At 39.2% G+C, this 25132-nt stretch overlaps 1 protein-coding gene across 3 annotated transcripts in view; it reads left to right on the plus strand.

Annotated features, from left to right (window-relative positions):
* Positions 1–6464: 6464 nt before the first annotated feature.
* The window catches only part of znf462 (zinc finger protein 462), a 40719-nt gene continuing 22051 nt past the window's right edge, over positions 6465–25132 (plus strand). Inside the window, exons 1-2 of one of the 3 annotated variants that reach the window (XM_042060563.1) lie at positions 6465–6758; positions 24729–24958. In XM_042060563.1, coding sequence (XP_041916497.1) covers positions 24751–24958 — 208 coding nt within the window. In that variant the 5' untranslated portion in view covers positions 6465–6758; positions 24729–24750. The remainder of the gene's footprint in view (positions 6759–24728; positions 24959–25132) is intronic. The other 2 variants (XM_042060562.1, XM_042060561.1) reach the window with 2 other exon arrangements.

Consider the following 25132-nt stretch of genomic DNA (forward strand, 5'->3'; position numbering starts at 1 on the left):
CCAGGAATGTTAATGAAGACGAAGGAGTGAATGGCTGCAAGCTGAGGCGAGCTGGGCGATAACGAAAGCGGCCAAGGAGGGCCCGACGGTAATTTACAAAAGATTCACTAAACAAAAATGCTGATGTGGTACATGAAAATGTAACTAAAAATCTGGAAAATGCAATGCAATCAAGCATTTTGGGCGATGTAGAGACACAAGCCAGCAGCAGAGCAAATGCTCGGCAGGCTAGGTCTACAGTACCTCCGAGAGAGCGAGAGAGAAAAAATGATGTGCGAATGACATGCAAACTTTCAATGACGCTATACTAAGGAAGCTACCCTTATTTTAAAGACTGTTCACATGCCATTCTTAACCAGTATGGACATTTAATCTGGAAAGCCAAGTTATTCAACTATCACACAGAATAGGGTGACCAGACACCCCGGTTTAACCGGGACAGTCCCGATTTTGAGTTGTGTGTTATCGAGTATCAAAAAGCTTGTCGGGATGCTAAAATGGCCTGGTTTACACCAATAATAATGATAATATGTGTGTGTGTGTGCGTGTGGCAGTCAATTGTAACAGTCTACATAATCTTTGCAGCCAACCTTACAGTGTATCTCTGTAAACAATGTCTCGTCATATCTAACTCGTTTTAACGGTTAGGACAATGCTAAGAGAAAGTCATCATTCTAAAAATAACCTATGCTGAGTTTTGTTTCAAATGTTTTCATGCATGTCTGGATAACGGGTGAGGAATGTTTAGGAGTCGTAAATTCTCAAATTATGGCCAGGGTCTTTTATCTACTTAGGCTGCGCAAAGCACACTTTATTTGGGGCAGACTTGTATTTGAGGCAGGCCTTTCTTATGTGCGTTTTATTGTGAGACATGCGTTTCATTTGGAGCGGCATACCGGTAGACTATCAAAAGCAGAAGATGTTCAGTTTGGTTTGGGATTTAATTTACTTTGGGACTGTTTGATTATATTGTTAAATGTTGGGACTGATGGACACTGAAATCTGGGGGGTATTTGACAGACATGGGGGACTCGAGTCACATTTTTTAGGACTTGAGACTTGCTTGATCAACATAAAAGACTTGACTTGACTTTGACTTGCTATTCATGACTTGAGACTTGAGACAAATGACTTGAAATGACTTGACTTTTTATTTTTTCATAGATATTAAGGAGTTAACTTTACGATTTTAGAAAATCTGCTTAGGTGCTGTTGCATGCGTCACGCGAGCGAACCTGTCATTGTTACCAAGTGACGCGACAAACCAACAGCAAGTGCCAGATCAAATGAGACAGACTGAGGTAGGCTAACTTGCAAATATGGAAGGCTCTACGTTTATACCAAAACATAATAATGTCTGGCTTTACAGATGATGTATCTGACAACTCAAAAAAGAAATGAACAGCAGTCTGCAAGTGCACAAATTAGCGACATAACCACCACACGTTGACGTTGATCAGAAGTTAGTCATGTTAGAAACCTAATGTCAAATTTGAGGCATGTTAAGAGTTGGCTTTGAATCTATTATGATTTTTTAGTTAACGCCATATTAGGTTAAAATGTGTGAAATGGCAAAGTGAAACATTTTCTTGTCTAAGTTTAATCTTGATATGCGAAAATGTTGCCAATGTAACCTAAAGTAGGTGCCTCTCTTTCTCCCTCCCTCTTAAACACGTCCCTGTTCCATAGGCTACGTTACAGCCTAGTAACAACAGTAAGTAGGCCTAGCTAACTGCCAGCAATCAGCATAGAAAAGTAGCTTACTTCACATGTTAGGCTTATTATGTATAATATGATATAGCATTGACAGTCCTAAACCCTCCTAAAACCCATTGTGCTATCGCGCTTGTCAAAGTTGACGTCGGCGGCAGCGTTTGATTGATAGATTAGTTCACTTTTTTCAACATTATTTGGTCCCTGGAGATGTGACAGGTCAGGACAGGTAACTTGAACTGTTTGAATATTGTCATGATTTGATGTAGTTTACCTAATATTTGAGGCATATTGAAACAATGTATATTTGTTTGTTACAAATAAAACTCCAGCAGTTCATAACTAGCCTATTGTAGCTTATTTTAAAATGAAAACATGGGTAAATCATCATGAATTTGTATGATTTGGTTATGACTTGACTTGACTTGCTTGACCCAAGCTATGACTTGACTTGCTTGATTGTCACAAAAAATGACTTGGACTTGCTTGAGACTTGAAGGTTAAGACTTGAGACTTGCTTGTGACTTGCACATGTGGTTGGTATCGAAATCGGTATCAGACTTCAAAATCCCATATTGGTCAGGCTCTATAGGAGATAGAAACAAATTGACATACACGCATGCAGACACACACGCTTGTACACACACACACATCCACACAACCAGACACACAAACACACACGCACAAACACACACACACACATGTACGCACACGCTCACGCTCACAGGCACACACGCGCACACACACACACAGGCACGCACATACAAGCATACAAGCATACACAAAAGTTGCAAGAGTAGGGGAGGAGATGGAGACAGACTGAGAAGTGTAACAACAAGCGGGAGAGGATGTACAGGACTGAGCGGCGGTCATATTTTGTACCGATATGCGGTATATCTAGTTCATAAAACACATGATCCTTCACAATGTCATTTAAATTGCTTAACATTTTATGCATTCTGTAGGACACTAAATCAGTTAATAATGACATGTAAATAATGAATACATTTTAGAAGAGCAGACCTCTGATGAACTTATAACAGAGTTCCATGATGTTTAGCTCCACAAGACAATTTTTTCTCAATAATTATTCAGATATGAAAAAGAGTCACTCAAGTCAAAAGGTTGTAAGTCAACCCATGAAAGACATTTATTTTCGGCTAGCATTTGGTCCATCTTCATGCTTTAAATTGTACATCTTCCCTCCTCTCTGTCCACAGTGGGAACATCTGAGTCCCTGACGTCTATTTGTCTGTTTTTAGCAACTCTGGAGGAAGGTCTGGCAGAGAGGAACATGGAAACGGCTGGGTTTTCCTGGTGCAGTCTGTCCCGTTCCTCCCAAATTAATCAGATTTGCTGCACAGGCCATATGCTGTAACAGCATGATAAACTCTAGCACCCGGCGGACACCCTTGAAATCTTCTACCTATTGTGGTGTGTGTGTGTGTGTGTGGGGGGGGGGGTTGAGAACACATTTGTATTTTTGTTAAGTCTTTTATAAATGTGAGCCATTATCGATTTGATGTCTGATGTAATTAGTAGTTCCTTCAAATGTTGATTCTCAGCAGCTAAATCAGATCACCTTAGTGATTAGGATTCTTGCTATCTGACAATCCATGTCGTCAAAGTGCCATGTTGATTCACATGTTGCATCTCACTAGCCAGTTGTGTATTTAATTTGAAAGGATACGTCTTCTCTCACAGATCAAACAGCATTGTGTTTGTGGAACAATGAATATCGATGCTTTACAAATTGTTGTAAAGATATCTCAATATCAACAATGGTCAGACTTATGAGGAAATACTACTTGCTCAGGGTAAAACTGGTTTCACTTAACTTACACTCAAACAGACACAACCTCTCTTTTCTTCAGACTCCCACACTTCCATGCAGGATGTCCTCTTCCTTTCAGACCATTGTTGCTATGTCATTGAAAGAGTGTTTCAGAGCCATTTTAAACTCTTTCAAAAAAGTCATTATCATTACTTGTCATCCATACATCTCTATAAAATATGAAATACATTGACTTTGTTCTTATTTGTTAGATGACTCAGATGGGTATGTAATACAAAACTTACAGTAATTAACTTGGACCAGCAGGTCTCTGTGGCTCAACAATGATTGGTGGTCTTGCTACATACACCCCTGCAAACATATCCCTACCAAGCATTAGAAACTTGCATAGATAGGCACAAATGTCACAGTGTTTAGATTTGCTATAAGTACATACCAGTATGATCACCTGCCATAACATTATGACCACCAGTCTAATATTGTGCAGGTGGCCACCAAAACAGCCCTGACCCGTCGAGATATGGACTCCACAAGACCTCTGAAGGTGCTGTGGTATCTGACACCAAGACGTTAGCAGAAGATCTTTTAAGTCCTGCAAGTTGCGATGTAGGGCCTCCATGGATCAAATTTATTTGTCCAGCACATTCTAAAGATGCTTGATTGGATTGAGACCTGAGGGATTTGGAGGCCAGGTCAACACCTTGAACTTGTTGCTGTTATGTTCCTCAAACCATTCCTGAACCATTTTCGCTTAGTAGCCAGGCACATTATTCTGCTGAAAGAGGCCACTGTCATCAGGGAATACTATTTCCATGAAAGGATGCACAAGGTCTGCAAATTTTTTTAGATAGGTGGTCATCCACATGAATGGCAGGACCCAAGATTTCTCAGCATCACACTGCCCAAAGCATCACACTGCCTCCGCCAGCTTGCCCTCTTCCAATAGTGCATCCTGGTGCCATGTGAAGCGGCGCACATGCACTCGGCCATCCACGTCTGTTAGATCGGACCACATGGGCCGGCCTTCACTCCTCACATGCATCAGTGAGCCTTGGCCGCCCATGACCCTGTTGCTGGTTCGCCGCTTTTCCTTCTTTGGACCACTTTTGATAGGTACTGACCACTGCAGACCGGGAACAACCTGCTTGATTTAAAGATGGCATCCAGCCATCACAATTTGGCCCTTGTTAAAGTCGCTCAAATCCTTACACACGCATGATAACGAGATAATCAATGTTATTCACTTCACCTATCAGTGGTCATAATGTTATGGCTGATTGGTGTATGTTGAAGAAGGCTTGTTGTATCAATGTTTAATTTAGTTAACAACAGACAAATCAAATAAGTATAGGTCTACAAGCAGAATTATGAGATCTCACCTGTTTTTCCTAAAGGACTCTTGAAATAAGGTGAGATAAGAATAAATTGAGAAGAAAAAAAAAAACATTTTAAGATAAGTTGAACTTGAATTGAACTTGAGACAAGTAGAGGGATATTCTGCAGCTGAGGGTTCCACCATCAGCAACTTTAAATGTGTTTAAATGCTGACCCAAAATCCAGGAAACGTTCAGGGAATATTCATTAGCACATTGTTGGGCTACAAATGTGAAGTGAATGATTATGTCAAGATTCTTATGGGTCGATCATATTGCCCTCTTTGATCGTACATTTGCTGTGCCCTCAGTTCACTGTTAAGTGGGTATGGTTTCTCAAAAATTGTGTGCTTTGTCTCATAATGGCGCTTTTGATAATCGCTACAGTCTCAGAACATATCAGAAAGCCTGAGAATCGGTCCAATCGTTACTAAAAGCTCCATTCTTGCTGTCCAGCTTTCTTCTCTTTGAGCAAGGCATCATGTGAAATAACATACGTATTACATTAGATTCCACTGTTTCTAGAACAATCCTACACCCCACCACAGAACCCTTTCACTGCCACCTTGTAGATTAAAATTCTAAATTCTAAAATATTGTTTATCGAATGCTCGAATGCTTGACTCAAAATGAGTTTGATTAGGCCTACTCTAGGTTAAAAGAACAAGATTCAAGATTCAAGATTTCTTTTATTACATCTCATTATGGGTTTATAACAGAGTAAAATTTGTTGTGTTTTTTTTCTCCTCAAAAAATAAATAAATGAAAGGGTGTGTGTGTGTGTAGGGGGAAAAAAAGTGCCTTGTCTTCAGCATGAGTTCAGCAATAATTGCTTGGTGAAAGAAACTACATTGGAGTCTGGTGGTACGAGCTTTCAAGCTTCTATATCGTTTGCCAGATGGTAATAGCTCAAATAGTTCATGGTTGGGATGACTAGGATCATTCAAGATTTTTTTTTGCCTTCCTAATGCATCTTCCCTCAAATAACTCCAGTATGAGGGTAGGTCACAGCCGCATATGGTCTGTGCTGTACGCACAACTCTCTGAAGTGCTTTTCTATTGTATTGAGAGCAGTTCCCATACCATGCAGTTATGGTCCCAGTCAAGATGCTCTCAATGGTGCCTCTGTAAAAAGACCTCAACTTGCTTCCAAACAGTCCAGCCAATTGCCTGCTTGCCAGAACTGGATCCTCACCAATATTCAACCCTGTTTATGGTAGGGTTTTGGGTGGGTTGTTGAAAGGGAAAAGTCAACATTGTGACACTTCATGACAATTAAGCTAATGTGACAAACGTCATGTGGAAGGTTACAGCCATTAGGCCTACAGGTCTGTAATACATGCTAAGCCTACATGTTTAGGCTGATGAGCAGGTTTGTTCAGTTTTGGTGCCATCAGGCTGAATTCTACCAGGACAATTTCTATGGTGTTTCAATCACTAGGCGTTGTTTGACTAGGTAGGCCTACTGAACTCAAAATAACCCCAAAATGACGTAGACGTATGGATAATATGCCATATCTAGCATTATCCAGTCCGCCTGATTGAGTTCCATAGCTACGCTGGTAAATTTCCCTCAATCAAGAATGAGTGGCTTTTGGGAAACATACCACGCTGACCATCCTGCTGCGCTGTCGTCTCATCGTAAACTCTTGTGCACCCTCTGGTGCTTGCTAGTCTCCAAAACTTCTTTGTGTTGCCTGCTTTGCAGATTGTCTTCCTTGTCTCTGTGGTTGCTCATTATTCAGAGACAGACGGATCTCAGGTCATCTGCAGCTGCAGCACAAGAGAAGCAGGAAAGATGGCGATCATCCACTAGACCGGGCACACGCATGAGACACGGAACAACTTTTAAGAAGGTCGTTTTTCTGGACGAACCCGTGAGTAAAACCGATTTCCTTGAACATGAAGACCACAGCTTGGTTAATGGTCCAGAAGCAACATCGTAGTCAAGGCTAGACATAATAATTTGGAGAGCGCCGCGTGAATGACCTGGAAACAGCTTTTTCTCGTTTTCTCTTAGTTGTAGAACCAACCGGTCGGGTGTGACTATGAGAGCGATTGAGAGAATGTCCTGAAACTGGCACCCAAATATAGGCTACCAAGTCAACTCGGCTGTGTTCTTAAATACTCTACCGACCTTCCATTTCTAGGCTATCTAGACATCTCGTTCTGTTGTTGAGGACTGGGACTCGGAAATGAACCTGTAAGGGTTTATATTGAGTTTGTTAACACCAATTACCATTTAAGAGCAATCTTTTGGCTGGTCTGATCATGTATTTAGCTCTCGACCCTCTTGCTGGTAGGCTGTGCTCGCTTGGAGAAGAAGCCATTGCACGGCTTGCTCTCCACTAGCGCTAGAGCTATGGGATCTGAGCCTCCATTAGCGACGGTCTGGCTGGCATAGCCTCTGGTCCACGTCCAGACCCATAGGAAAAACAACTAACAGTTTTTACTCCCTGTGCTTTGTTAAAATCTAGTTTGATGGGCTTTGCTATGCTTTGTGGGGTTATAGGCACCTTAACATAGGGGACACGCGAGTTATTTTCCAAGTCACTTATTGTATTCTTCCCCCCTTTGCTCCCACTTGCCATCGCTGTTGAATGTGTGTGTGTGTGCGTGTGTGCATGCGCGACTGTGCTGTCAGTGCTCTGAAGTCAGGTATGTCATTGTGGGCTTCACCATAAAATGGAGGAAGGCAGATAGTCTCACAGGAACGAGCCAGGAGGCAGACTAGATCTCGTTGGCTACGCAGGAACAAAGGTGGACTCTTCTAGCGTGGTTTGCACCGGCTATTCGGAAGATCTGCATGACTAGAGTGAAAGCTGCCTTTTATATAGCCCACAGCTGCTACTGGAGCTGCCTATTTGAATTTAGCATTAATTTTGCGGGGGAAAACACGGTGTTGTATTTTGAAACAGTTTGGTATTCTTTCAATCTCTCAGAAAGCCACATTTTCTTAACTCTTCTTGTGGAACACGGGGGGCGTTAGGGCTCGATGGACTGTCGGATTGGAAGACTCTGAGACAGACAGATGATTAGCGGAACATGGAGGTGGGAATTCTGTAGTAAATAACGCCTTGAGAAAGTCGGCAGGTTGTTAATGTTCTACTAGTGGCCCCCACTTACCAACGAGGTTAACTCCAGGAAGAAGTTTTCAAGTTCCTCTGTCTCTTGCGCATTTAAACACGCAGCTAAAAATAGATTTTGTTTAGTCTAAAAAGGTTTTACTGTCAATGTCTATTTCACAAATGGCATGCTCACCTTTATTTTAACTAACAGTAGTCTACTGAAATTATAAAAAATGTATTTGGTTTTTTAAACGTAGAATGGCCTATGTCAAATCCATTAAGATACATTGAATGAAGACAACTAGCCTATACTGTTGCCATTAAAACGCAATAAAACATAGTAGGCTAGTGTAGGCCTAGTGTCTTTTTTTGTACATGTACTTTTGTCAATGTAGTGTACTTTATAGGCTAGACATTTTGCTTAAGGTCACCTCATGGGGAAATGCCAGATTCCTCCTCCCTTGCAGTGTGTTTGCATGAGCTTGCTTGTTTCTGCAACTCCAGCCACTGTGGAATCTTGCTGACAGGGAGACAGCGCTAGACACTCACTCTGCGACAACTCCAAGCTAGGAGCATTTAAAATGGTGCCGCGCTTGCCTGTCAAGCCAAACAGGTCTCTTGTGGTCAGGCTTGTCCTTCTTGTGGCGGCATTGCTTGATTGTGTTTATTTTACCTGTGCAGCAATCAAAGTTTAAAAGTTACCCTGAATGTTAAGTTCTCAATGAGTGAAGGACCTTTAGGCACACTCCTATCAGTTTGAATGTAATGCAACTCCTCCATGAGGGCACTGACCTATTCTGCTGTTTCATTTAATTATGTTCATTTTATGGACTTCGTAGTTCTCCAGGTTCTGTTTGATGTTACTTTTCTTTAAAGGCTGTGTCCTACCCTGTCCATTCTGAATGTTTCCAACAGTAGTTCTTTAGTGTGTTTAGTTGAAGTGCTGTCAAATATTTTCCTTTCCAGTAGCTGTATTTTCATATTTTCAAAAAACATGGATGACATTACTTAACAAAAAATATTCATTTTTAAATTGCCTGGAAACTTGATCAGCTGGAAGTCAGTGTTGACTTAATTTGAAATGTCCAGTGTGGAAACAGGGAAGTAGGGATTAACACCATGTTTGGTATTCAAGGATTTGGAGTAGCCTACACCACAACATATTTCAGGTTACTATAGTGACTTAATGTTCCTCATCCTCAGATGAGGGCACTAATGGCAGATATCATAGAGACTTGCTTTGGCACGTTACAGTAACTGCAAAGTAGAAAATGAAATTGAAGAAGGTTCATTGTTTACTCATTTTATGATGAATGAATGGGACAATTCCATTATTGCATTGGTTGAATACCATAATACATTTGGGCGAGTTGGGTTGAAATACCTTTGGTTACTAAAATTACATGCGAATTGTTTCCCCAATGTGATTGCATTTGTTTCAGCATCAAGTTATTGAAGCACTTAACAGCCAGTAGATATTTTCATATTGCATTTTACTGTAGTGTTTTAGTATTTCACATGTCAATGTCATATTTGACCTTTCAGTGACAAAATGTAAGCCTCAATCTTCTGGCAAGTTTTGTCTGGACTTCTGGTAGTGTTGTAAATGTATTATAAACTGTCTTAAAACAGTATTTGGACATAGATAGGGCCCATAGTGTAGGCCTACCTTATCCCATGAGTAAAGAAAATGGGCTTTTGTGGATAAAATGCTGAAAGGTTGGCATGTACTGTTTGTATTGAATGTTGTCTAATGGCTGCACCTGCATTAACAAATGTAAGACACATCAGTTGTGCCTGCAAGCCATGATTATGTATATTGTTATGTACAGTAGTTGCCCAATGTTTGCAACCCTAAGCTAACAAGGCTGCATATGATAATCAGTCTTACACTGTTTTCCACACCACATTATTCCTTTGTAAATATACTTATTACATTGGTAGTCTTGAATTAGCCTATATGTAATAATGTATAAAGGAGATGCGATTGTCACCTAAGGACGGAGTTTTAAAAGTAGGCTATTAACTTTGAGTATGCAGGCCAGTCTTGAATTTCCCTTAGGGATCAATAAAGTATCTATCTATCTATCTATCTAGTACAATGTAAGCCAAATTCTTACCAGAACAGAAAAGGATGGTCTGGAATGATTGTATTGACTAATAAGGCTAATTACTTCACACTGTTCTCAAATTATGGGCCACAATGAAAGTAACACTAATGGTTATAACTGGCTGATATTGCAAACATGTGAATATGTGTATTAAATTGTAAACACCAATCTTTAGGGTCATTAATTCACTTGAAGACACACATGTTTAGTGTTGCAATTTCTGTTTCAAGGTAGAATTCTCCCTTTTGGAGGGACATAGTAGCCTAATGCAAGAACCAGGACCTTCATTTGGTCCATTGTCCTGCCTGTTGGGGAAAGTTTTTTTTATGATAAAATAAAAGCATCCATCTTGATGGAGTGTTAAATGGAAATTGCTATAATGGACATCTTGACACAAAAGCGGAGAAGGGAAGTTGAAGGTGGTGGTGCCCTGTGCTGTACCTGGGACTATCCACACACAATACCCTACTGCAATGCTCCAATAGCTTCATTCACAAAGTGAGGCAAGTTGCTCATGGGAAATGCTGTAACGGCACTCTCTCTGACAATCTGAGTTTGATTCAAATAATATTAATATATGTTGTAAATACTGTAGTCTACTTCCTTGAAAGGTGGTCGACCTTTGATATTCTTGATTTGTTTTATACAGAAGAAGTCAAAAAGGAAAGAAATAACACAAGGGGTGTACTAATATATTATAATATAATAGCATAATATAATCACATGTATTATTTGTGTATTCTTCATCTTTTGTATCTCTCAGGTGTGCTGGAGTATTTCACTACTTAAGCTCACTTGTTTGGTTTCCCACAAAATGCATCTTAAAATGCTCCAATCACCCCCCACACCCCCCAATCAAGTACATAGGCTTAAACATGCAAAAGGTTTCAATTCAATTTCATTGCTCCCCTGTGCACTTTTAAAGTTTTATTTCGATGTCTCAATAAAGGTTGAACATATTTTTAAAGAGATTTTATTTTATTCTGAAACGTTGTTGCTCTACACTTACAAAATATTTTAACAGTTTCTTATTTATTATCTACCGTATCTGCAGCTTTTTAATGTAATGTAGAGGGACTGACAGGGACTTAATTCTATAGGTCAGAGACCCGGAAGAAGATGGAGGTAAGGCATTTGATAGAGGTAGACAGAGAGGTTGTTATGTTGATAGGGATCTTCATGTGACCAAGGCAGTATTTTAAGCCTAGTTGGTGGCAAAACATGAGGTATACTTTGATGTTTCCCCCATGCCCAATTAGCTTATTGTACAGCCTTTCGGGCCGGAGGGTTTAAGCATTGTAACTGAATATTTGACCAATTTAGTTGAAAATGTAGATATAGAAACAATCTATAAATGGGGCCCAGGGGGGTAGTGACAAACCTGGTAAGTTAACTCGGAGTAGTAAATCTCCTGCAACAAGAGCCCTATGGCATTGTTTTGTTTGGAGAATGAAGCCATACAGCTTTTCTGAGGTTTACCATTAGAAGGTTTGTCTCTAAACCACATACTTGGAATATCCCCCAGGTTGAAAAAGGCTGGAGTTTACTTTTGAATTAAAGGAAACAAAATCAGTATTTTCAGAAATATGAGTTCAAACTGTACAATTAACATTGATCAATAAGACCTCACACAGTCCCTATCTCCTATACAAAATGGAGCACGTGTTCTGCTCAACAGGTGCATTAGTAAAATGAAAGATCCTGTATCATCGGTTTGTGTTTTACAGATACATTTTCACAAACTATGATCTACTGATTATTTATGTTAACACAAAGAAAAACAGTGTAAATGAATAAAACAGAAATACACAGTTGTTATACTTAAGTGTCTGCTGCTTATGAGAAGCTGCCCATTATTGTTTTGCAAAAGACAACTATCAACATGGATTACATTAATGTACAACATTCATTCAGATTGTTATCTTGACAAACTATTCCTTCTAAGCAGAACTTTGTTCTTAAAAACTAGATAACATTTAATAGAATCCCATATTAAAGTCAGGGATTTCGCAGGAAGTCGCATTTGTTTTTTTGTTTAAGTTTATGTTTACATTCATTAGCAGATGCAACAAAATGTACATTATATTTTAACCAAGGACCAAACAAAACACGAGAGGTACCTGACCTTCAGTATTCCTACAGAAATTCCACGCAGGGTTTCGTTTTTGTTTTGGGGCAGGCTGCCGCTTTGTTTGTGTCCAGTTTTCGGAGCCTGGGCTGCCTATAGAGACTGTTTTTTTTTTACAGTGTAATCATGGAATGGGCAGCTAGTGGTCGTGAGGAGATGATTGCTGAATGTGACAAAAAATGTTATGGACTAGAAATCACGTAAAATCCCTGACTGAGCCTTTAACTTGCTGCACTTTTGCACATGGCATTGGGTGATGACATCAAATGAGGTTGTTCTGGTCTGTCTCCTTTTGTCTGCTTAACTGTATGCATGTCCTTATATTCATAAGATAGAGCTTTGCATTTGCTTCTTACATTCCCATTGTATATATTATGATGAGGAATCAGCTTTGTCATTAAATACAGTTTTAATGACATTTCCCACTTGTCTACAAAGGGGATATAAAACAGGCTCAGAACTAGAAACTTTTGGAGGTGCTTGTTCCTCTGCCAGTGAACTAGAGCAGGACAAGGCTGTCTTTGAGAGGGGAACAGGAGTGGTCTTTCTAGGGGAGATCCTACTTCTCTGTAGCACAGCATTAGCCAAGTCTCTGTCCAAGGTAGATTAAATATTTAAGAACGTGGAAGGAGTTCTCCCCAGTAAGTTAATATTAATGGGTTTCTCATCTTTCTACAAGTGGTGTCACAGTAAGAGGTGGTTTGGCTTATCTTTCAAAAAGATTCAAATAAACTAATGAAAAGTTAATTTACAGATCAAGTGCATTTTATTTCCCCGACTTTGTCAACTCTAATGTAAATATTTATTTCATTTTTAAATATAGTTTTTAGGAAAGTTTTGTGACATTACTGCTACACACTACACACTGCACAGACTGGAAATTAAGAAGGCACAGACCTGTGTTATCCTCAGGCACTCTTTTACCAAGTCCCTCAGATCAGCATATCACTAGTCATATTCCTTTGCTGTAGTATATCTGCTATATTATAGCCACAAGGAAGTATGGGCAAAACTAAATTCCACAGTCAACAGTGCTAGACATCCTCCCCGTTTTTCTACAAATTGTCAATATTGTTTCATTGCTAGATTGAATCAACAATTTGAATTTTGTGGAACCTGTTGCTGCCCCTGGTCACATGGCAGAGAATGGGCAAATAATGACATTTTCTAGAGTAACACACTAACTTGTATGTATTAGTAGAAACTCATGTTAACACTCGTCAGAAAAAAATGGAACCATATTAATGTAATGACATTTACATCTGGATTTACATTGAATATCATGACCAATTAAAGCTTTTAACAGTGATGTGACATGAATTGGTCAATGTGAATATATCTTATGGAATAGGCCACGGTTTGAATGTGTTGGTGTCTTGTTCATATCAACCTCAAGTTCGTTGCCAATGTTTGTAGGTTTGAACATACGTTTATACTGACTGCCAAAAGCATATAACCTAATTTGTTCCTTTAATATTATGTTGCTCTTGAAACATTCAACTTTCATCTTTGTGTGTTTGCCTGATGAAGTCCACTCAATAGGTCAAAGCCAGTTATCAGCTGAGGCTATATTTATTTGGCTGGCTATAATACAATCTAAAATAGATCTAAATGAATTCATTCAAATTTCTTTAACCTGGATAACCATGGTGGCACTGCTGATGTCTATTTTGCTTATCATCTTGTATCATCTTATGTCAGAATATAGGCCATTGCTGACCTCAGTAACAGTAACCTAACTGTTTTTTGGGGGATTTCAGTTGTACTTAGCTTACTTTACCTGATCACAGACCTTAGTGTAGGGAGCCATCTGCCTACAGCCAAAGTTGTTGGCTTCAATACCAATAAATCAAGTTAAATTTTAATATTACGGTCTCTTTCCATATCTGTGGCCTTACAACTAATCACACACACAAAACAAGCAATTTGGAGAACTTTCACATTTAAATTTATGATAGATAGACAGATAGATAGATACTTTATTGATCCCCAAGGGGAAATTCAAGATCCGGCTCCGATATCCGGATCATAGAACGGATGTTTAAACGATAACGTTAATTCTAATGTGAAAAAATAAGATTGTAGATCTCAATTGCCTCTCAATCGTCTTTGAAAAATGGCCTTTTGAACCAGGGCTACCAGAGTTAATCCCTTTCATAACTGACGTTATAGTTGCAATTGTACATTTTCTTGAGTGCATCCATTTGGCTATGCTTAACTCACATTTGTTATTCTTTTGTGATGTTTTGTTTGCTTTTGTAGCATGAATAGTGTCATGTTCTGATCGAGCTAGATGATGAAAAAGAATGTTTTCACCACACCCAAAGGAATGTAGCCTACTTTTAGAACTCATAGGAATGCCAACCTTCTCTCTCTCAAAAATAAAAGTGATCATTCTCAGAGGCCTAAGAGCTAAATACGTTTTGATGAGCATTTAGGTGATTGCTCTACTTACTTATTGGATAACAGAATGTATGCCTGTTTGCCTTGGTATAGCTATCTATGGTTTAAACTTCAAAAGAAGGTTCAAATTGGTCTCTCCAGTAGCCTGTAAAGCAGATTTTCAAGATCTTCTCAGGCAGCTTGTGGACATTTTCTAAGGTCATGGCTGGATTGTGGCCCTCAACTGGGACTGTTCTTTTGGTAGTAGCAACCATAAAAAAGATGGGAAGCAGAGAACAAGTAAGGGAACTTGCATAGGTCATTGCTCTGAACTAGATTCCTGTCTGTGTAATGAGATAACATGGGGTGAAAATGGGTGGAGGGTGAAAAAATACTTCATTGCCTTGGCCTTGAGGAGCACAAAATGGTGGATTACCAATGACTGCCTGCTCTGACTGACGCTGCAGTGTGGCTGTGAGTAAAATGGAGTCCTCTGTGTAGCTACAGCCTCTGCACAGCCTCTGCTGTGGCGACGCAGAAGATAATTCTGTCAGACCAGAGGGAGCAGCCAAGTGAGGGGACTCCACTGAAACAGTTTGAGCAATCTGGCCTTCTACATGTAATGTTGAAAGTTTCTCCACCGTCTTTCTGGAGTGAATTTCAGTGTCTCTAGATGTAGTAGAGGTAGTATTTTAAAAAGATGTGGCTGGTAATGGATATCATTTTTTTATTTTGTGGATGGAAGAATTGTTGTCTCTTCTCATCTTTTTTCATGTTTACACCATATTTGATGAGGTCTGTAGGTCAGTTGTTTAGGACCTTAACATGGAGACAAAAGAAAATCCGAAGTAAATCCATAGTGTCCCTAAAATTCATGTAGTATTCTGAGCAGGAATCCAAGTGGTAAGGAGGACTATGAAGAAAGCCATGGGACAGTGTTAAGTAGGCTCTCTGGGTGATTTCAGGTTGCCATCTGCTAAGAGCATGTTCTGACCTTGCAGTATAAGAAATTCCAGACATCAAACAGCAAATTATCATTTCACTGAAGGATTAACAATGTCCCCGCTATTGCAATAGTATTTTAAAGGAGATTCTTGCTTGGCAGGGAAGAATATCAGAACCAGACCTTAGATTATTTTGAAATTGACTATTTTTTCTTTATTTATGTAAACACATTTCCTTGGCTATATTTTTATGAAGGTCCAGTCTGTCAAAATGTATTTCATGTGATTTTTTTAGACTTAGAGACAAATCAGGTTTTCTGGAAATTGCATCACCCAGTTACTGATTACTGGATCCCTGAAAACTGAATGTTCTGTGTGTCTCCATCTTTTCTAGCAGGGTTTGTTATTTACTTACCAAATATGAATATTGTGACAAACAAATACAGGTGTTTTTGAAACAGATTAAATTGAATAGACAATTATTCCTGAACTGGGAACACAATGGGACATAAATGCCCACCAGTAATCTTTGCTTTGCTGTTGCCTTTTGTAGGGTAATTTGACATATTTGACTTGACCACACTGTTTCATTGACATTTCCTCCTATCTTGTAATGGCTATGAGGCTAAACAATCTGTTCATTTGAAAAGGCTTCTGTTGGTATTCTCGGAGATGCTTCATGCTAGTTGGTAAATGGTTGACCTAGTTCTGCTGCCATATGTTTCCTGGAAATGGATTTGCTGTGAGATAAAAGCCAATGAGTTTCTCCTTGCTTGTGGACCAGAAAAGATTACAGTTGTCAAAGGAAAGTTGAAAGACCAAACCTCTGTGAGCTTTGCATTTTAAGCAATGTTGTTTGTGCTTGATTTTAAATGTTTCAATTCATGATTCAGTTCAATTAAGACTTTTGACTGCTTGTTTTGAAATCTATTACATTAATAGAGAGAAAAAGAAATCTAGGCCTAATGTAAGAAATGTATAGACATTTTTATTAGTAAGATGGCCTGATGTGCTGGAATATTTGTTTATCTGGTTCAACTGGCATAACAGCATTGTACTATTGACCTGACCGTTTGCTAATCTTCATGTTAAACAAATTGCTTTGGAAAAAATTGTCAACTAAATAAATCAATAGAAATGGCAGTGTGGGGTGTTGAGGTTTTGCCAGAGGTGGTCCAAGAGGGGCAAACACTAAGTTGCAGGGGGGTAGGGCAGGGGAGGGTTTAAGTTGACATCCAGTGCACCGTTCCTACAATCAAAGTAGTAAAACCACAGGGTGTCTACATTATTCCGTTTTCGCGTTATCTGTTAGATATATGTATGTTTTGCTTTATATGTTACATGTAAGCCTACACCTCTCCATACGTCGTCGTCCATACTATGGCAGAGTTTTCAAGCCCCTGAGATGGAGTGGTTTGCAAACAATACCTGCCCTGTTTCAGGCCCCGTCCACACGGAAATTATGAAAACGGTACAAAAAGGTTCCAGAATGGGAATGTTTTTAAATGCCGCCCTGGCATTGCCATGTGGACAGGCAACCTTTTGAAACCACTGAGGTCACAGTCCTGATGAAGCAGATCCCCTACATTTTACCTACATGGCAGGACATCCCAAACAGCCAGTGTCTGTCAGTCAGTTTGTCACATTAAAAGCAAGCAGCATCAGCCTTTTGTAGCTAACTAAAAGCACACCGGTTACGTTAACATTACTGCAAGGCCAGGGTTGCCAACTTCTAGCATGACAAGCTAATGGTAATTCCTCAGGGTAACTTGCTCTATACCAGACATAATGCCAAACATAAAATAATTTCCACATTTATAACAGTCACAAACCTTGATCTTGAAAATTAACTTTATTCATTTTACAGTTCAATTTCATTAAAGGTATAATATGCAGGTTCAGGTATTTTAGAGCTCCCTCTAGAGTCGCGATATATTTATATTTTACTCTGTCGTTGTATATTGCCTATTTCTCTTGGTTTGTTCCCCTTGTACACAATGAAAAAGCTTTTGTTGTGAAGGAGAAGGATTAACAGGCAAAAACTATCTCCAAAGAGCTATCTACTGACAAAGTAATAATTCACGATTCTCGTGATAAAGGTTATATTAAGGTGAAAATCGTGCATAGTGTACTTTCAATGATAGCCTGACACGAGTGCGCCGGCGGATGTTGTAGGCTCTTCATGCATTTGTGTGAAACCTCTACACTGCCATCTACTGGTCGGACTTATGTACTACAGCATTTTCACTTGTTTGTGTTTCTTTCTAGACAAAGATATATTTGAAAACAATGCAGTGTGGATGCAAAACACAAACGCATGACACATACAATGCTAAATACGCTAAAATGAATGACGGATCATTTTATTTTTTAACTGTTTGCAAACAAAAACAAAATAATGTGGATGAGGCTAAAGCAAGGATTTTTGTTTCAAAACCTACAACTTAAAAAAACATGCAAAATACAACAATACAATTAGTACTTACCTGGCTGTTACAGCCCGCAACATAGTACCCATGGGTTTTAGCCTCCCTGTTAGCACGCCTGCTCCAAGTTTGTGGGATTGAACCTGGGGATGGGCGAGCAGGCAGCAAAATGCAGATGTAACTGTAGCCAACTGGTCCGTAGCTGTGCAGTAAGTTCGGTGGTAAAACTTCCCTTCCAACGCCTTAAGAGTTGCGATAGTGAGAGAGCTAGTAGCTTGGGCTTTTAGCTTGATTGCTAGCACGCATGACTCCTGATCTGTTTGCAGGTTCGAGTCCGGGAGGGTGCAGAGCTGAGCCACGTGGTTTGGTTAACTGAATAGAAGTCTTTGCAGCTTGTATATCCTTGCTCTAAAGCAAAATTTGCCCTAACTCTCTTGAGCATGTGCTTGACTATGTGCTTTTTAGGTATGAACGAGTACAGCCATTGCCAAGCAGGTCTATAATGGGCAAGAGGGTTGGATAAAATTAAGATATTTTGAGTAGTTGTCAGTATTAATTCAGAAATACCATGCAGTGGTAACACTGCTACAGCTAGTTTAAATGAACTAGCTGTTAGTATGTTCGGCTGGGAGCTTGAGCAGAGAGCGTAACAGAGGTACCATGCAAATAACCAAGTGTATTTATCTAAGGACATATGGTACAACATTGAGACTCATACACAAAATTATTAAATATTGAACTATTCCCATATAGATTTTCAGGTTCCTGTCCTATGCAGATTTCCAAAAATGACCAAATGCAACCACATGTAGTTTAATTCATTTCTCCATTATTAAAAAAACATTTTTAGAGAAAACACTAGCGCCTTATGTTAAATCAATGGGAATGCAGTAAAAACTTTTAATGGTCCGTAATCTGAGATGCTGCAGCAACCATTTTCCTGGATTCTGTCTTATTTGATGCAGAATGACCCATATACAGTAATAATGCCTATAATGTGGTGTGGTGTTATGGTGTGATGTAAATGTCAATATTGAGGCGTGGTTTGAGAAGGAGTCTGTGCTGAATTCAAATGAAGAATAGAATCAGAAATGAATAAGAAATGTATTACTGAAAATGTATCCACAGATGGTTGCATTAAAGGTCTTTATGGGTGGTGTCCAAGATTTGTAAAAGCTTGTAAATGCATAAAAACAAATCACATTATATTATGGTTCTATTAAAAGGCATGATCCTAATGTTTTATGTTTTGACTTTGAAAGTCAAAGAAAATGGTCTTTATTGTTTGGGCAGAGATCTGCAGAGGTTGATTGTTTGTCTTCTTGAACATGTATGAATGTAAATCCACATATACAATGTAATATGTGCACAACCCCCCACTATTTCCCTTCTCTACATTTCCCTGTGGCCAGAGATGGTAGTCCAACGGATAAGGACAAAACCTCTGTGCATCTAATCAGCTTAATGTTGGCTTATTCAAAGGCCCTCTTTCAGAGGAGCAGCTGCTGTCGGGCAGTTTGAGTAGAGGGTGTGACTGCTGGTAGAGCTTGCTGATGCAGAGAGACCGGTTGGTGATTAACAAATGTCAGTAGACTTTGGAATCTGGGGTGCAGAGTCAGATGGCTTTGTCCTCTGTACATGGAGGAAGGTCTCCCAGGTGGTTGGGTCAAACTGGCTGTATACCCCCCGCCCCCTACATTTCTCCCTTCTTTCCCACTCACTTGCTCCTCAGCCTAAGGCTGCAGATGTTTTCTGAGCTCTGAAAAAACGAAATGCAGACATGCCTTGCATTTTTATATCTCCTTGCGGAGCTTAGTTGGCAGTTCTCTTTTTTCCGAGTTGGTCTTAAGGAGAGTGTCACCGTGACCCTTTCCAGAGACCTCAATAATTTTTTAATCCCAAGATGCAAGAGATATTGTTCCAAGATATGAAAGGGCTAAGTCAGGCTGGCAAGTGTGAACGTTTTTTTTTTCTTCTCTGTCCTCCATTTCGCTGAGCTACGCAGGCAGAGGACTTGGGCACAGTACATCTGGTGGATAGATTTCTGTCAGCAGTTCTCCAGTGACTGGACAGTCAGTGAAGTGGATCTGAGGACTCATAATATGAACACCTAAGCACACATGGCTTACACCTAAAATGTTTCTGCTTGATGGTCAGGATCTATATTGCTTACAGATTCACACATTTCACCTTGTTAGTCTGCCATGACAAAGAAGCAAAATATTTGCAGTGTAAATTTTTTGGTTTTATTACCCTTGTTTTTTCTCTTTTGTGGATCTTATTTTTGTCAGTGTGGAAGTTGGTATTTCATGGGTTGTTCTGTGCTCATCTGAGCTGCCAAAAGATCATGCCTTATGGGCCTTATAACTGAAACTGAGAAGAGGCGAGGATGTCTGAAAGGAACAGTGGTGACGCTTATGCCAGTGCAAGTCCAATATTAGATAACAGCTTCTAAAATGGATAGTTCCGGTCCTGGATTATGATTGGCTGAATCGCGTTGGATGCCGTTGTAAAATCCAGCACAAAAATACTGCATTTCGTTCTATATTACTGCGCTACCACAACTCGATACAAAAGTTAGAGTAGCTGTCAAACTATAACCTCCTTAATTTCCCCCATTCATTCTCTATGGTGAGTCTTAACAGTACACATGTAATATTTTTTCTGTCCACTGGTGGTAGGTTTGGCACTGTTTTGAGTTTGCCATTGAAAACGGAATAGAAAAAGTAAACTTTCTGTTATGTTGTAGATTAAAAGTCCATTGTAAAGTCTTTCTGTCAAGCTTGTTGTAGATCTGCCCAGTGAATGGACATGATCTGTAGCCCATGTATGTAGCCCTACGTAATATGAGGCTATTGTCATTTCATTTGAGCTGTAAAGATAAGGTGTCATTTTCAAATCAAATGTATATATATTTTTACATATGACCTATAGTGTTTAAATGTGACTATAGGTTCAAAATTGATCACAATATAGTTACCAATCTTGCTTGTTTACGTTGTCATGTTCCGATTGAAGTCAATGGCCATAGAGTGTGGTAGCCACCCTGAAGCTTGTAGTTTTCAGCGGTAGCATTTTAACGCTTCCTGGTTCGTAAGAAAAAATCTATGGGAAAATTAATGGAGTTTTGAATGAATGGAATTTTCAATGCTGTCCTCTGCCATCATTACACAATAATTTACATCTTTAGCAAATTAAATGTTGATGTGAGATGTTTTATATATTATATTTTTGTCTATATTATGAAGAAATTGATTTTTATTGGAGACTGGGAAGTTTATTGGGATTGATACATGTGAAATTGGCTATGTGATTTAATGTCACCATAATGATGGCACATGGCATGGTATAATGGTGTCCCCATCCTAAAGTCAAGGTTCCCATAATCCCCTGCATTTGCATGGCAACCTCAGTGTACAGAGTATTACACATCCAGGGTTTGATGCAATCTGACGGAATTGTCTGATGTAAATACAGCAGCCCGCTGGTGCTCTTCATCAGCGGCTTATCCTGAGGTAATAAAAAATAGAACAAATCACCCACATAATCCCCCTCAACTATTGTTTCTTGAACCTACCATTCAGTAAAAAAAGATCCTTTTGTGCATCTGTCACTGTTAGGTCTTAGAATGTGTTATTTTCCTTGAGATTGCGAGCTATAAACTCTCTCTATCTTTCTTTCTTTCTCTTTCTCTTTCTCTTTCTCTTTCTCTTTCTCTTTCTCTTTCTCTTTCTCTCTCTTCTCTTTCTCTAAATAATTAACATTTACATTGGGGTCTGTGGGACCACATAAAATCTGATGTGGTTTTATATTTTATTCAGAGTTTGATACAGCAATAATATTTTCCAATGTGTGAAATTATTTTTATATATTATATATAATATATTATTATTATATTATTACTTGTGGCAGATATATTTTCTAAGATATACTATTCTACTTATATATTCATATATTTTTGAAGGCTAAAAGTATCTCCTAGAAATAATAAGTGAGTCAAAAACAGTGTCCAGACAGTTTTAGTGAGTTAGGAGTCCTCTCGACTACTAAAACCAATTCATAAATTATCAAAAACAGCAAGTTTTATCGTTCCTCATCATGTTTTGGAACATGCAGAATCACTTCAAAGATCTCAATCATGATGAAATAACTATGGAGCTTGTAAATCATATAAATGAAAAGAGAATTCCACTTAGATGTCTAGGTTTTTTCATTAGGGACAAATAATAACAATGGTGGAGTATTGACTAGGGCTGTAACGATATGCGTATCAAAACCAAAATCGCGACACTCATATTCACAAACCTGTGCCGCGGTGTGTGAAGGCAGAATCGCGACACATTCCTTCCAGTTTTTCCCGTAGCACTTTGCTACGTTGTCCAAAAATAAATAAATAAATAAATAAATCATAATTTTATAGCTCTCATAGACTTCATTGTAGAGTTGTGTGCAACTTTACCAAACAGTAGCCTATAGAAGTGGCCTTCCCTAAACCTGCACCTTGCCTGCTCTCTCTCTCTCTCTCTCGCTGTCTCTCGCTGTCTTTCTTGTTCAATGGACACACCCCTCAGCATGCACATTTAATCCAAATAAAACATTCACAAAAGTCAAGTCAAGTCAAGTCAACTGGCTACAGTTGGGGCAACTTTGATCTCATCTGAAAGTTGGTTCCTGAGCTGAACTGCATAGCAACTAAACGCTGCTTCACCATATTTAGTTCTAACAGTAGGTTTTATTAACAAGTATTTCTCCTGAGACCTGTGAGGAGAAGGTGTGTACTGCTGAAGGATGTCTGATAATTTGGTCCCATTCCATTTAGTGATTTATAAACAAGCAGAAGCGCTTTAAAGTCAATTCTGTGACTTACTGGAAGCCAATGCAGGGACTTAAGTAATGGAGTAATGTGGTCAATTCTTTTAGTTTTTGTGAGAACCCTAGCCACTGCATTTTGTATCATCTGAAGCTGTTTGATAGTCTTTTTAAGAAGGCCTATGAAAAGCCCATTGCAGTAGTCAACCCTGGAGATGAATGCATGATTTTTTTTCTAGAAAAGTTTTTCTAGATCATGTTTAGACATTAGCCCTCTAAGTTTGGCAATGTTTTTGAGGTGGTAAAAAGCTGATTAAGTTATTGCTTTCATGTGGCTGAATTTTGAGACATCCAGTTGTTAATCTTGTCAATACACTGACAAAGAGATTCAAGGGGACCATAATCATTTGGCGAAAGAGCTAAGTAAAGTTGGGTGTCATCGGCATAGCTATGCTAGGAAATCAAATTGTTTGTGATGGTTTGTCCAAGTGGGAGCATATAGAGGTTGAATAATAGTGGCCCCAAGATCAACCCCTGGGGGACATCACAGGTCAAGGACCTTGGCGTAGAGGTACAGTTGCTGATAGCAACAAACAAACTCCTTTCTTGTAGGTATGATTTGACCCAGTTGATGACTATACCGGAAAGTCCAACCCAGTGCTCTAATCTGTGTAGTAATATGTTGTGATCAATAGCGTCGAAGGTTGCACTAAGGTCCAATAACACTAGGACTGATGTTTTGCCTGCATCTGTATTGAGGCGTATGTCATTTAAAACCTTAATAACAGCTGTTTCAGTGCTGTGATTTGCCCGAAAGCCTGACTGAAAGTCATCAAAATACCCATTTCATGTTAGGAAGGTGGTTACTTGATTAGAGACTTTTTTTTCCAGTAATTTTGCCAATAGAAGGTAGATTGGATATGGGCCTGTAGTTGTTTAGCATGGTGGCATCTAAAGTTATTCTTCTTGAAAAGGGGATTTACAATAGCTTTTTTCAGGGACTTAGGAAATGTGCCAGACAGTAATGATGCATTTACAATGTGAAGCACATCTGCTGCTATGAGGTGAAGAACAAGAAGAGTTGAGGTTCTGGACAGTTTTTACAAGAATTTCATAGTCTATCAAACTAATGATGGTAAGGACGCATAGAAGACAACTAAGTTAGCTAAATTAAGTTTACTTCATTATACTTTTTTCTTTATATCTTTTCGTTATTTGGGGTCAAGCCACATTGTGTTTCTATGTATTCTTATTATTCTTTCTTCTGCCATGGGAGTGTATGGCAGCCATCTGGTAAAAAGTTCTGAAATTTGGCACACTGATTAACCTCTGACCCGTTATCCCAATTGTCGAAAAATGAGGTTTCGTTGGAATCCTTGGACCAAGCAGAGTTCAACAAGTTTTATCAAAAGTGAAACAAAATTTTCACAGGTCACAAATCTTGACACACATTATCTGCAGACCATGCCTTACATATGCATTACTTTCTGGAGCCATTTTCAAAAGCGCTCACCTGTGACAGGCAATCGAAATTGGAAGTGAGCTCATATCTCAGCAACCCTTTCATGTATCATAACCAAACGTAGTACATAGAATCATGACCCCATCAGGAGGATTCTTAAAAAAATGTGGTGACCTTTGACCCCTAGGGGGTGCTGCAATTACTAAAACCGCATTTTGGCCTGTAGCTGTTGATGTGTTTAAAATTAAAACGTACTAGTGGTGTCTGCTAATACTGTGGGATGTCTCTAGGCCGTCATATTGGATTTAATCAAAAACACTAAAAAGTTATGTCTAGCTCAAGTCTCTCTCTGAAATCTGGTGGAAGCTGAGATGTTGCAGGAAGAGGAAGAAATAGGCTACACATAACTTTTGTTGTGTTATACAGACAGATGTTAATTATTGGAACTACACATATAATATATAGAATATATACTAGAGATGATCATTGCAAACATATCTTTTTTTTTCTTGTTCAGTCCATCCCAGGAGCCCTCAGTGATGGAGGTGCTACAGTGCGATGGCTGTGATTTCCGAGCTGAGTCATATGATGAACTCAAGACACACATCCAGGATGTCCACACAGCCTTCTTGAAACCCGCTGAAGTTGTTGATGGTACACAGGATCTGTCAAGGTCTGCATCTCTGAACTCCCTCAGTCATGCAGAGGATGAGGAAGAGGACTTCTCTACTGAGACTGATGATGCAGGTTGGAAACCTCCCCTGATATGTTGCATCCCCCAAAGTTTGATGAAATGTTCACATATTTAATGGTTATGAGCATACATTTAACAGTTTATCTGTGTTGTTATAGAGTAAAACCAAAGACATCTGTAAACATCTGTAGATGTTATAGAGTAAAACCAAAAATACAGTTTCTTTG

The sequence above is a fragment of the Alosa sapidissima genome, chromosome 13 (assembly GCF_018492685.1).
Source record: "Alosa sapidissima isolate fAloSap1 chromosome 13, fAloSap1.pri, whole genome shotgun sequence".
In the NCBI taxonomy this organism is placed as follows: domain Eukaryota; kingdom Metazoa; phylum Chordata; class Actinopteri; order Clupeiformes; family Clupeidae; genus Alosa; species Alosa sapidissima.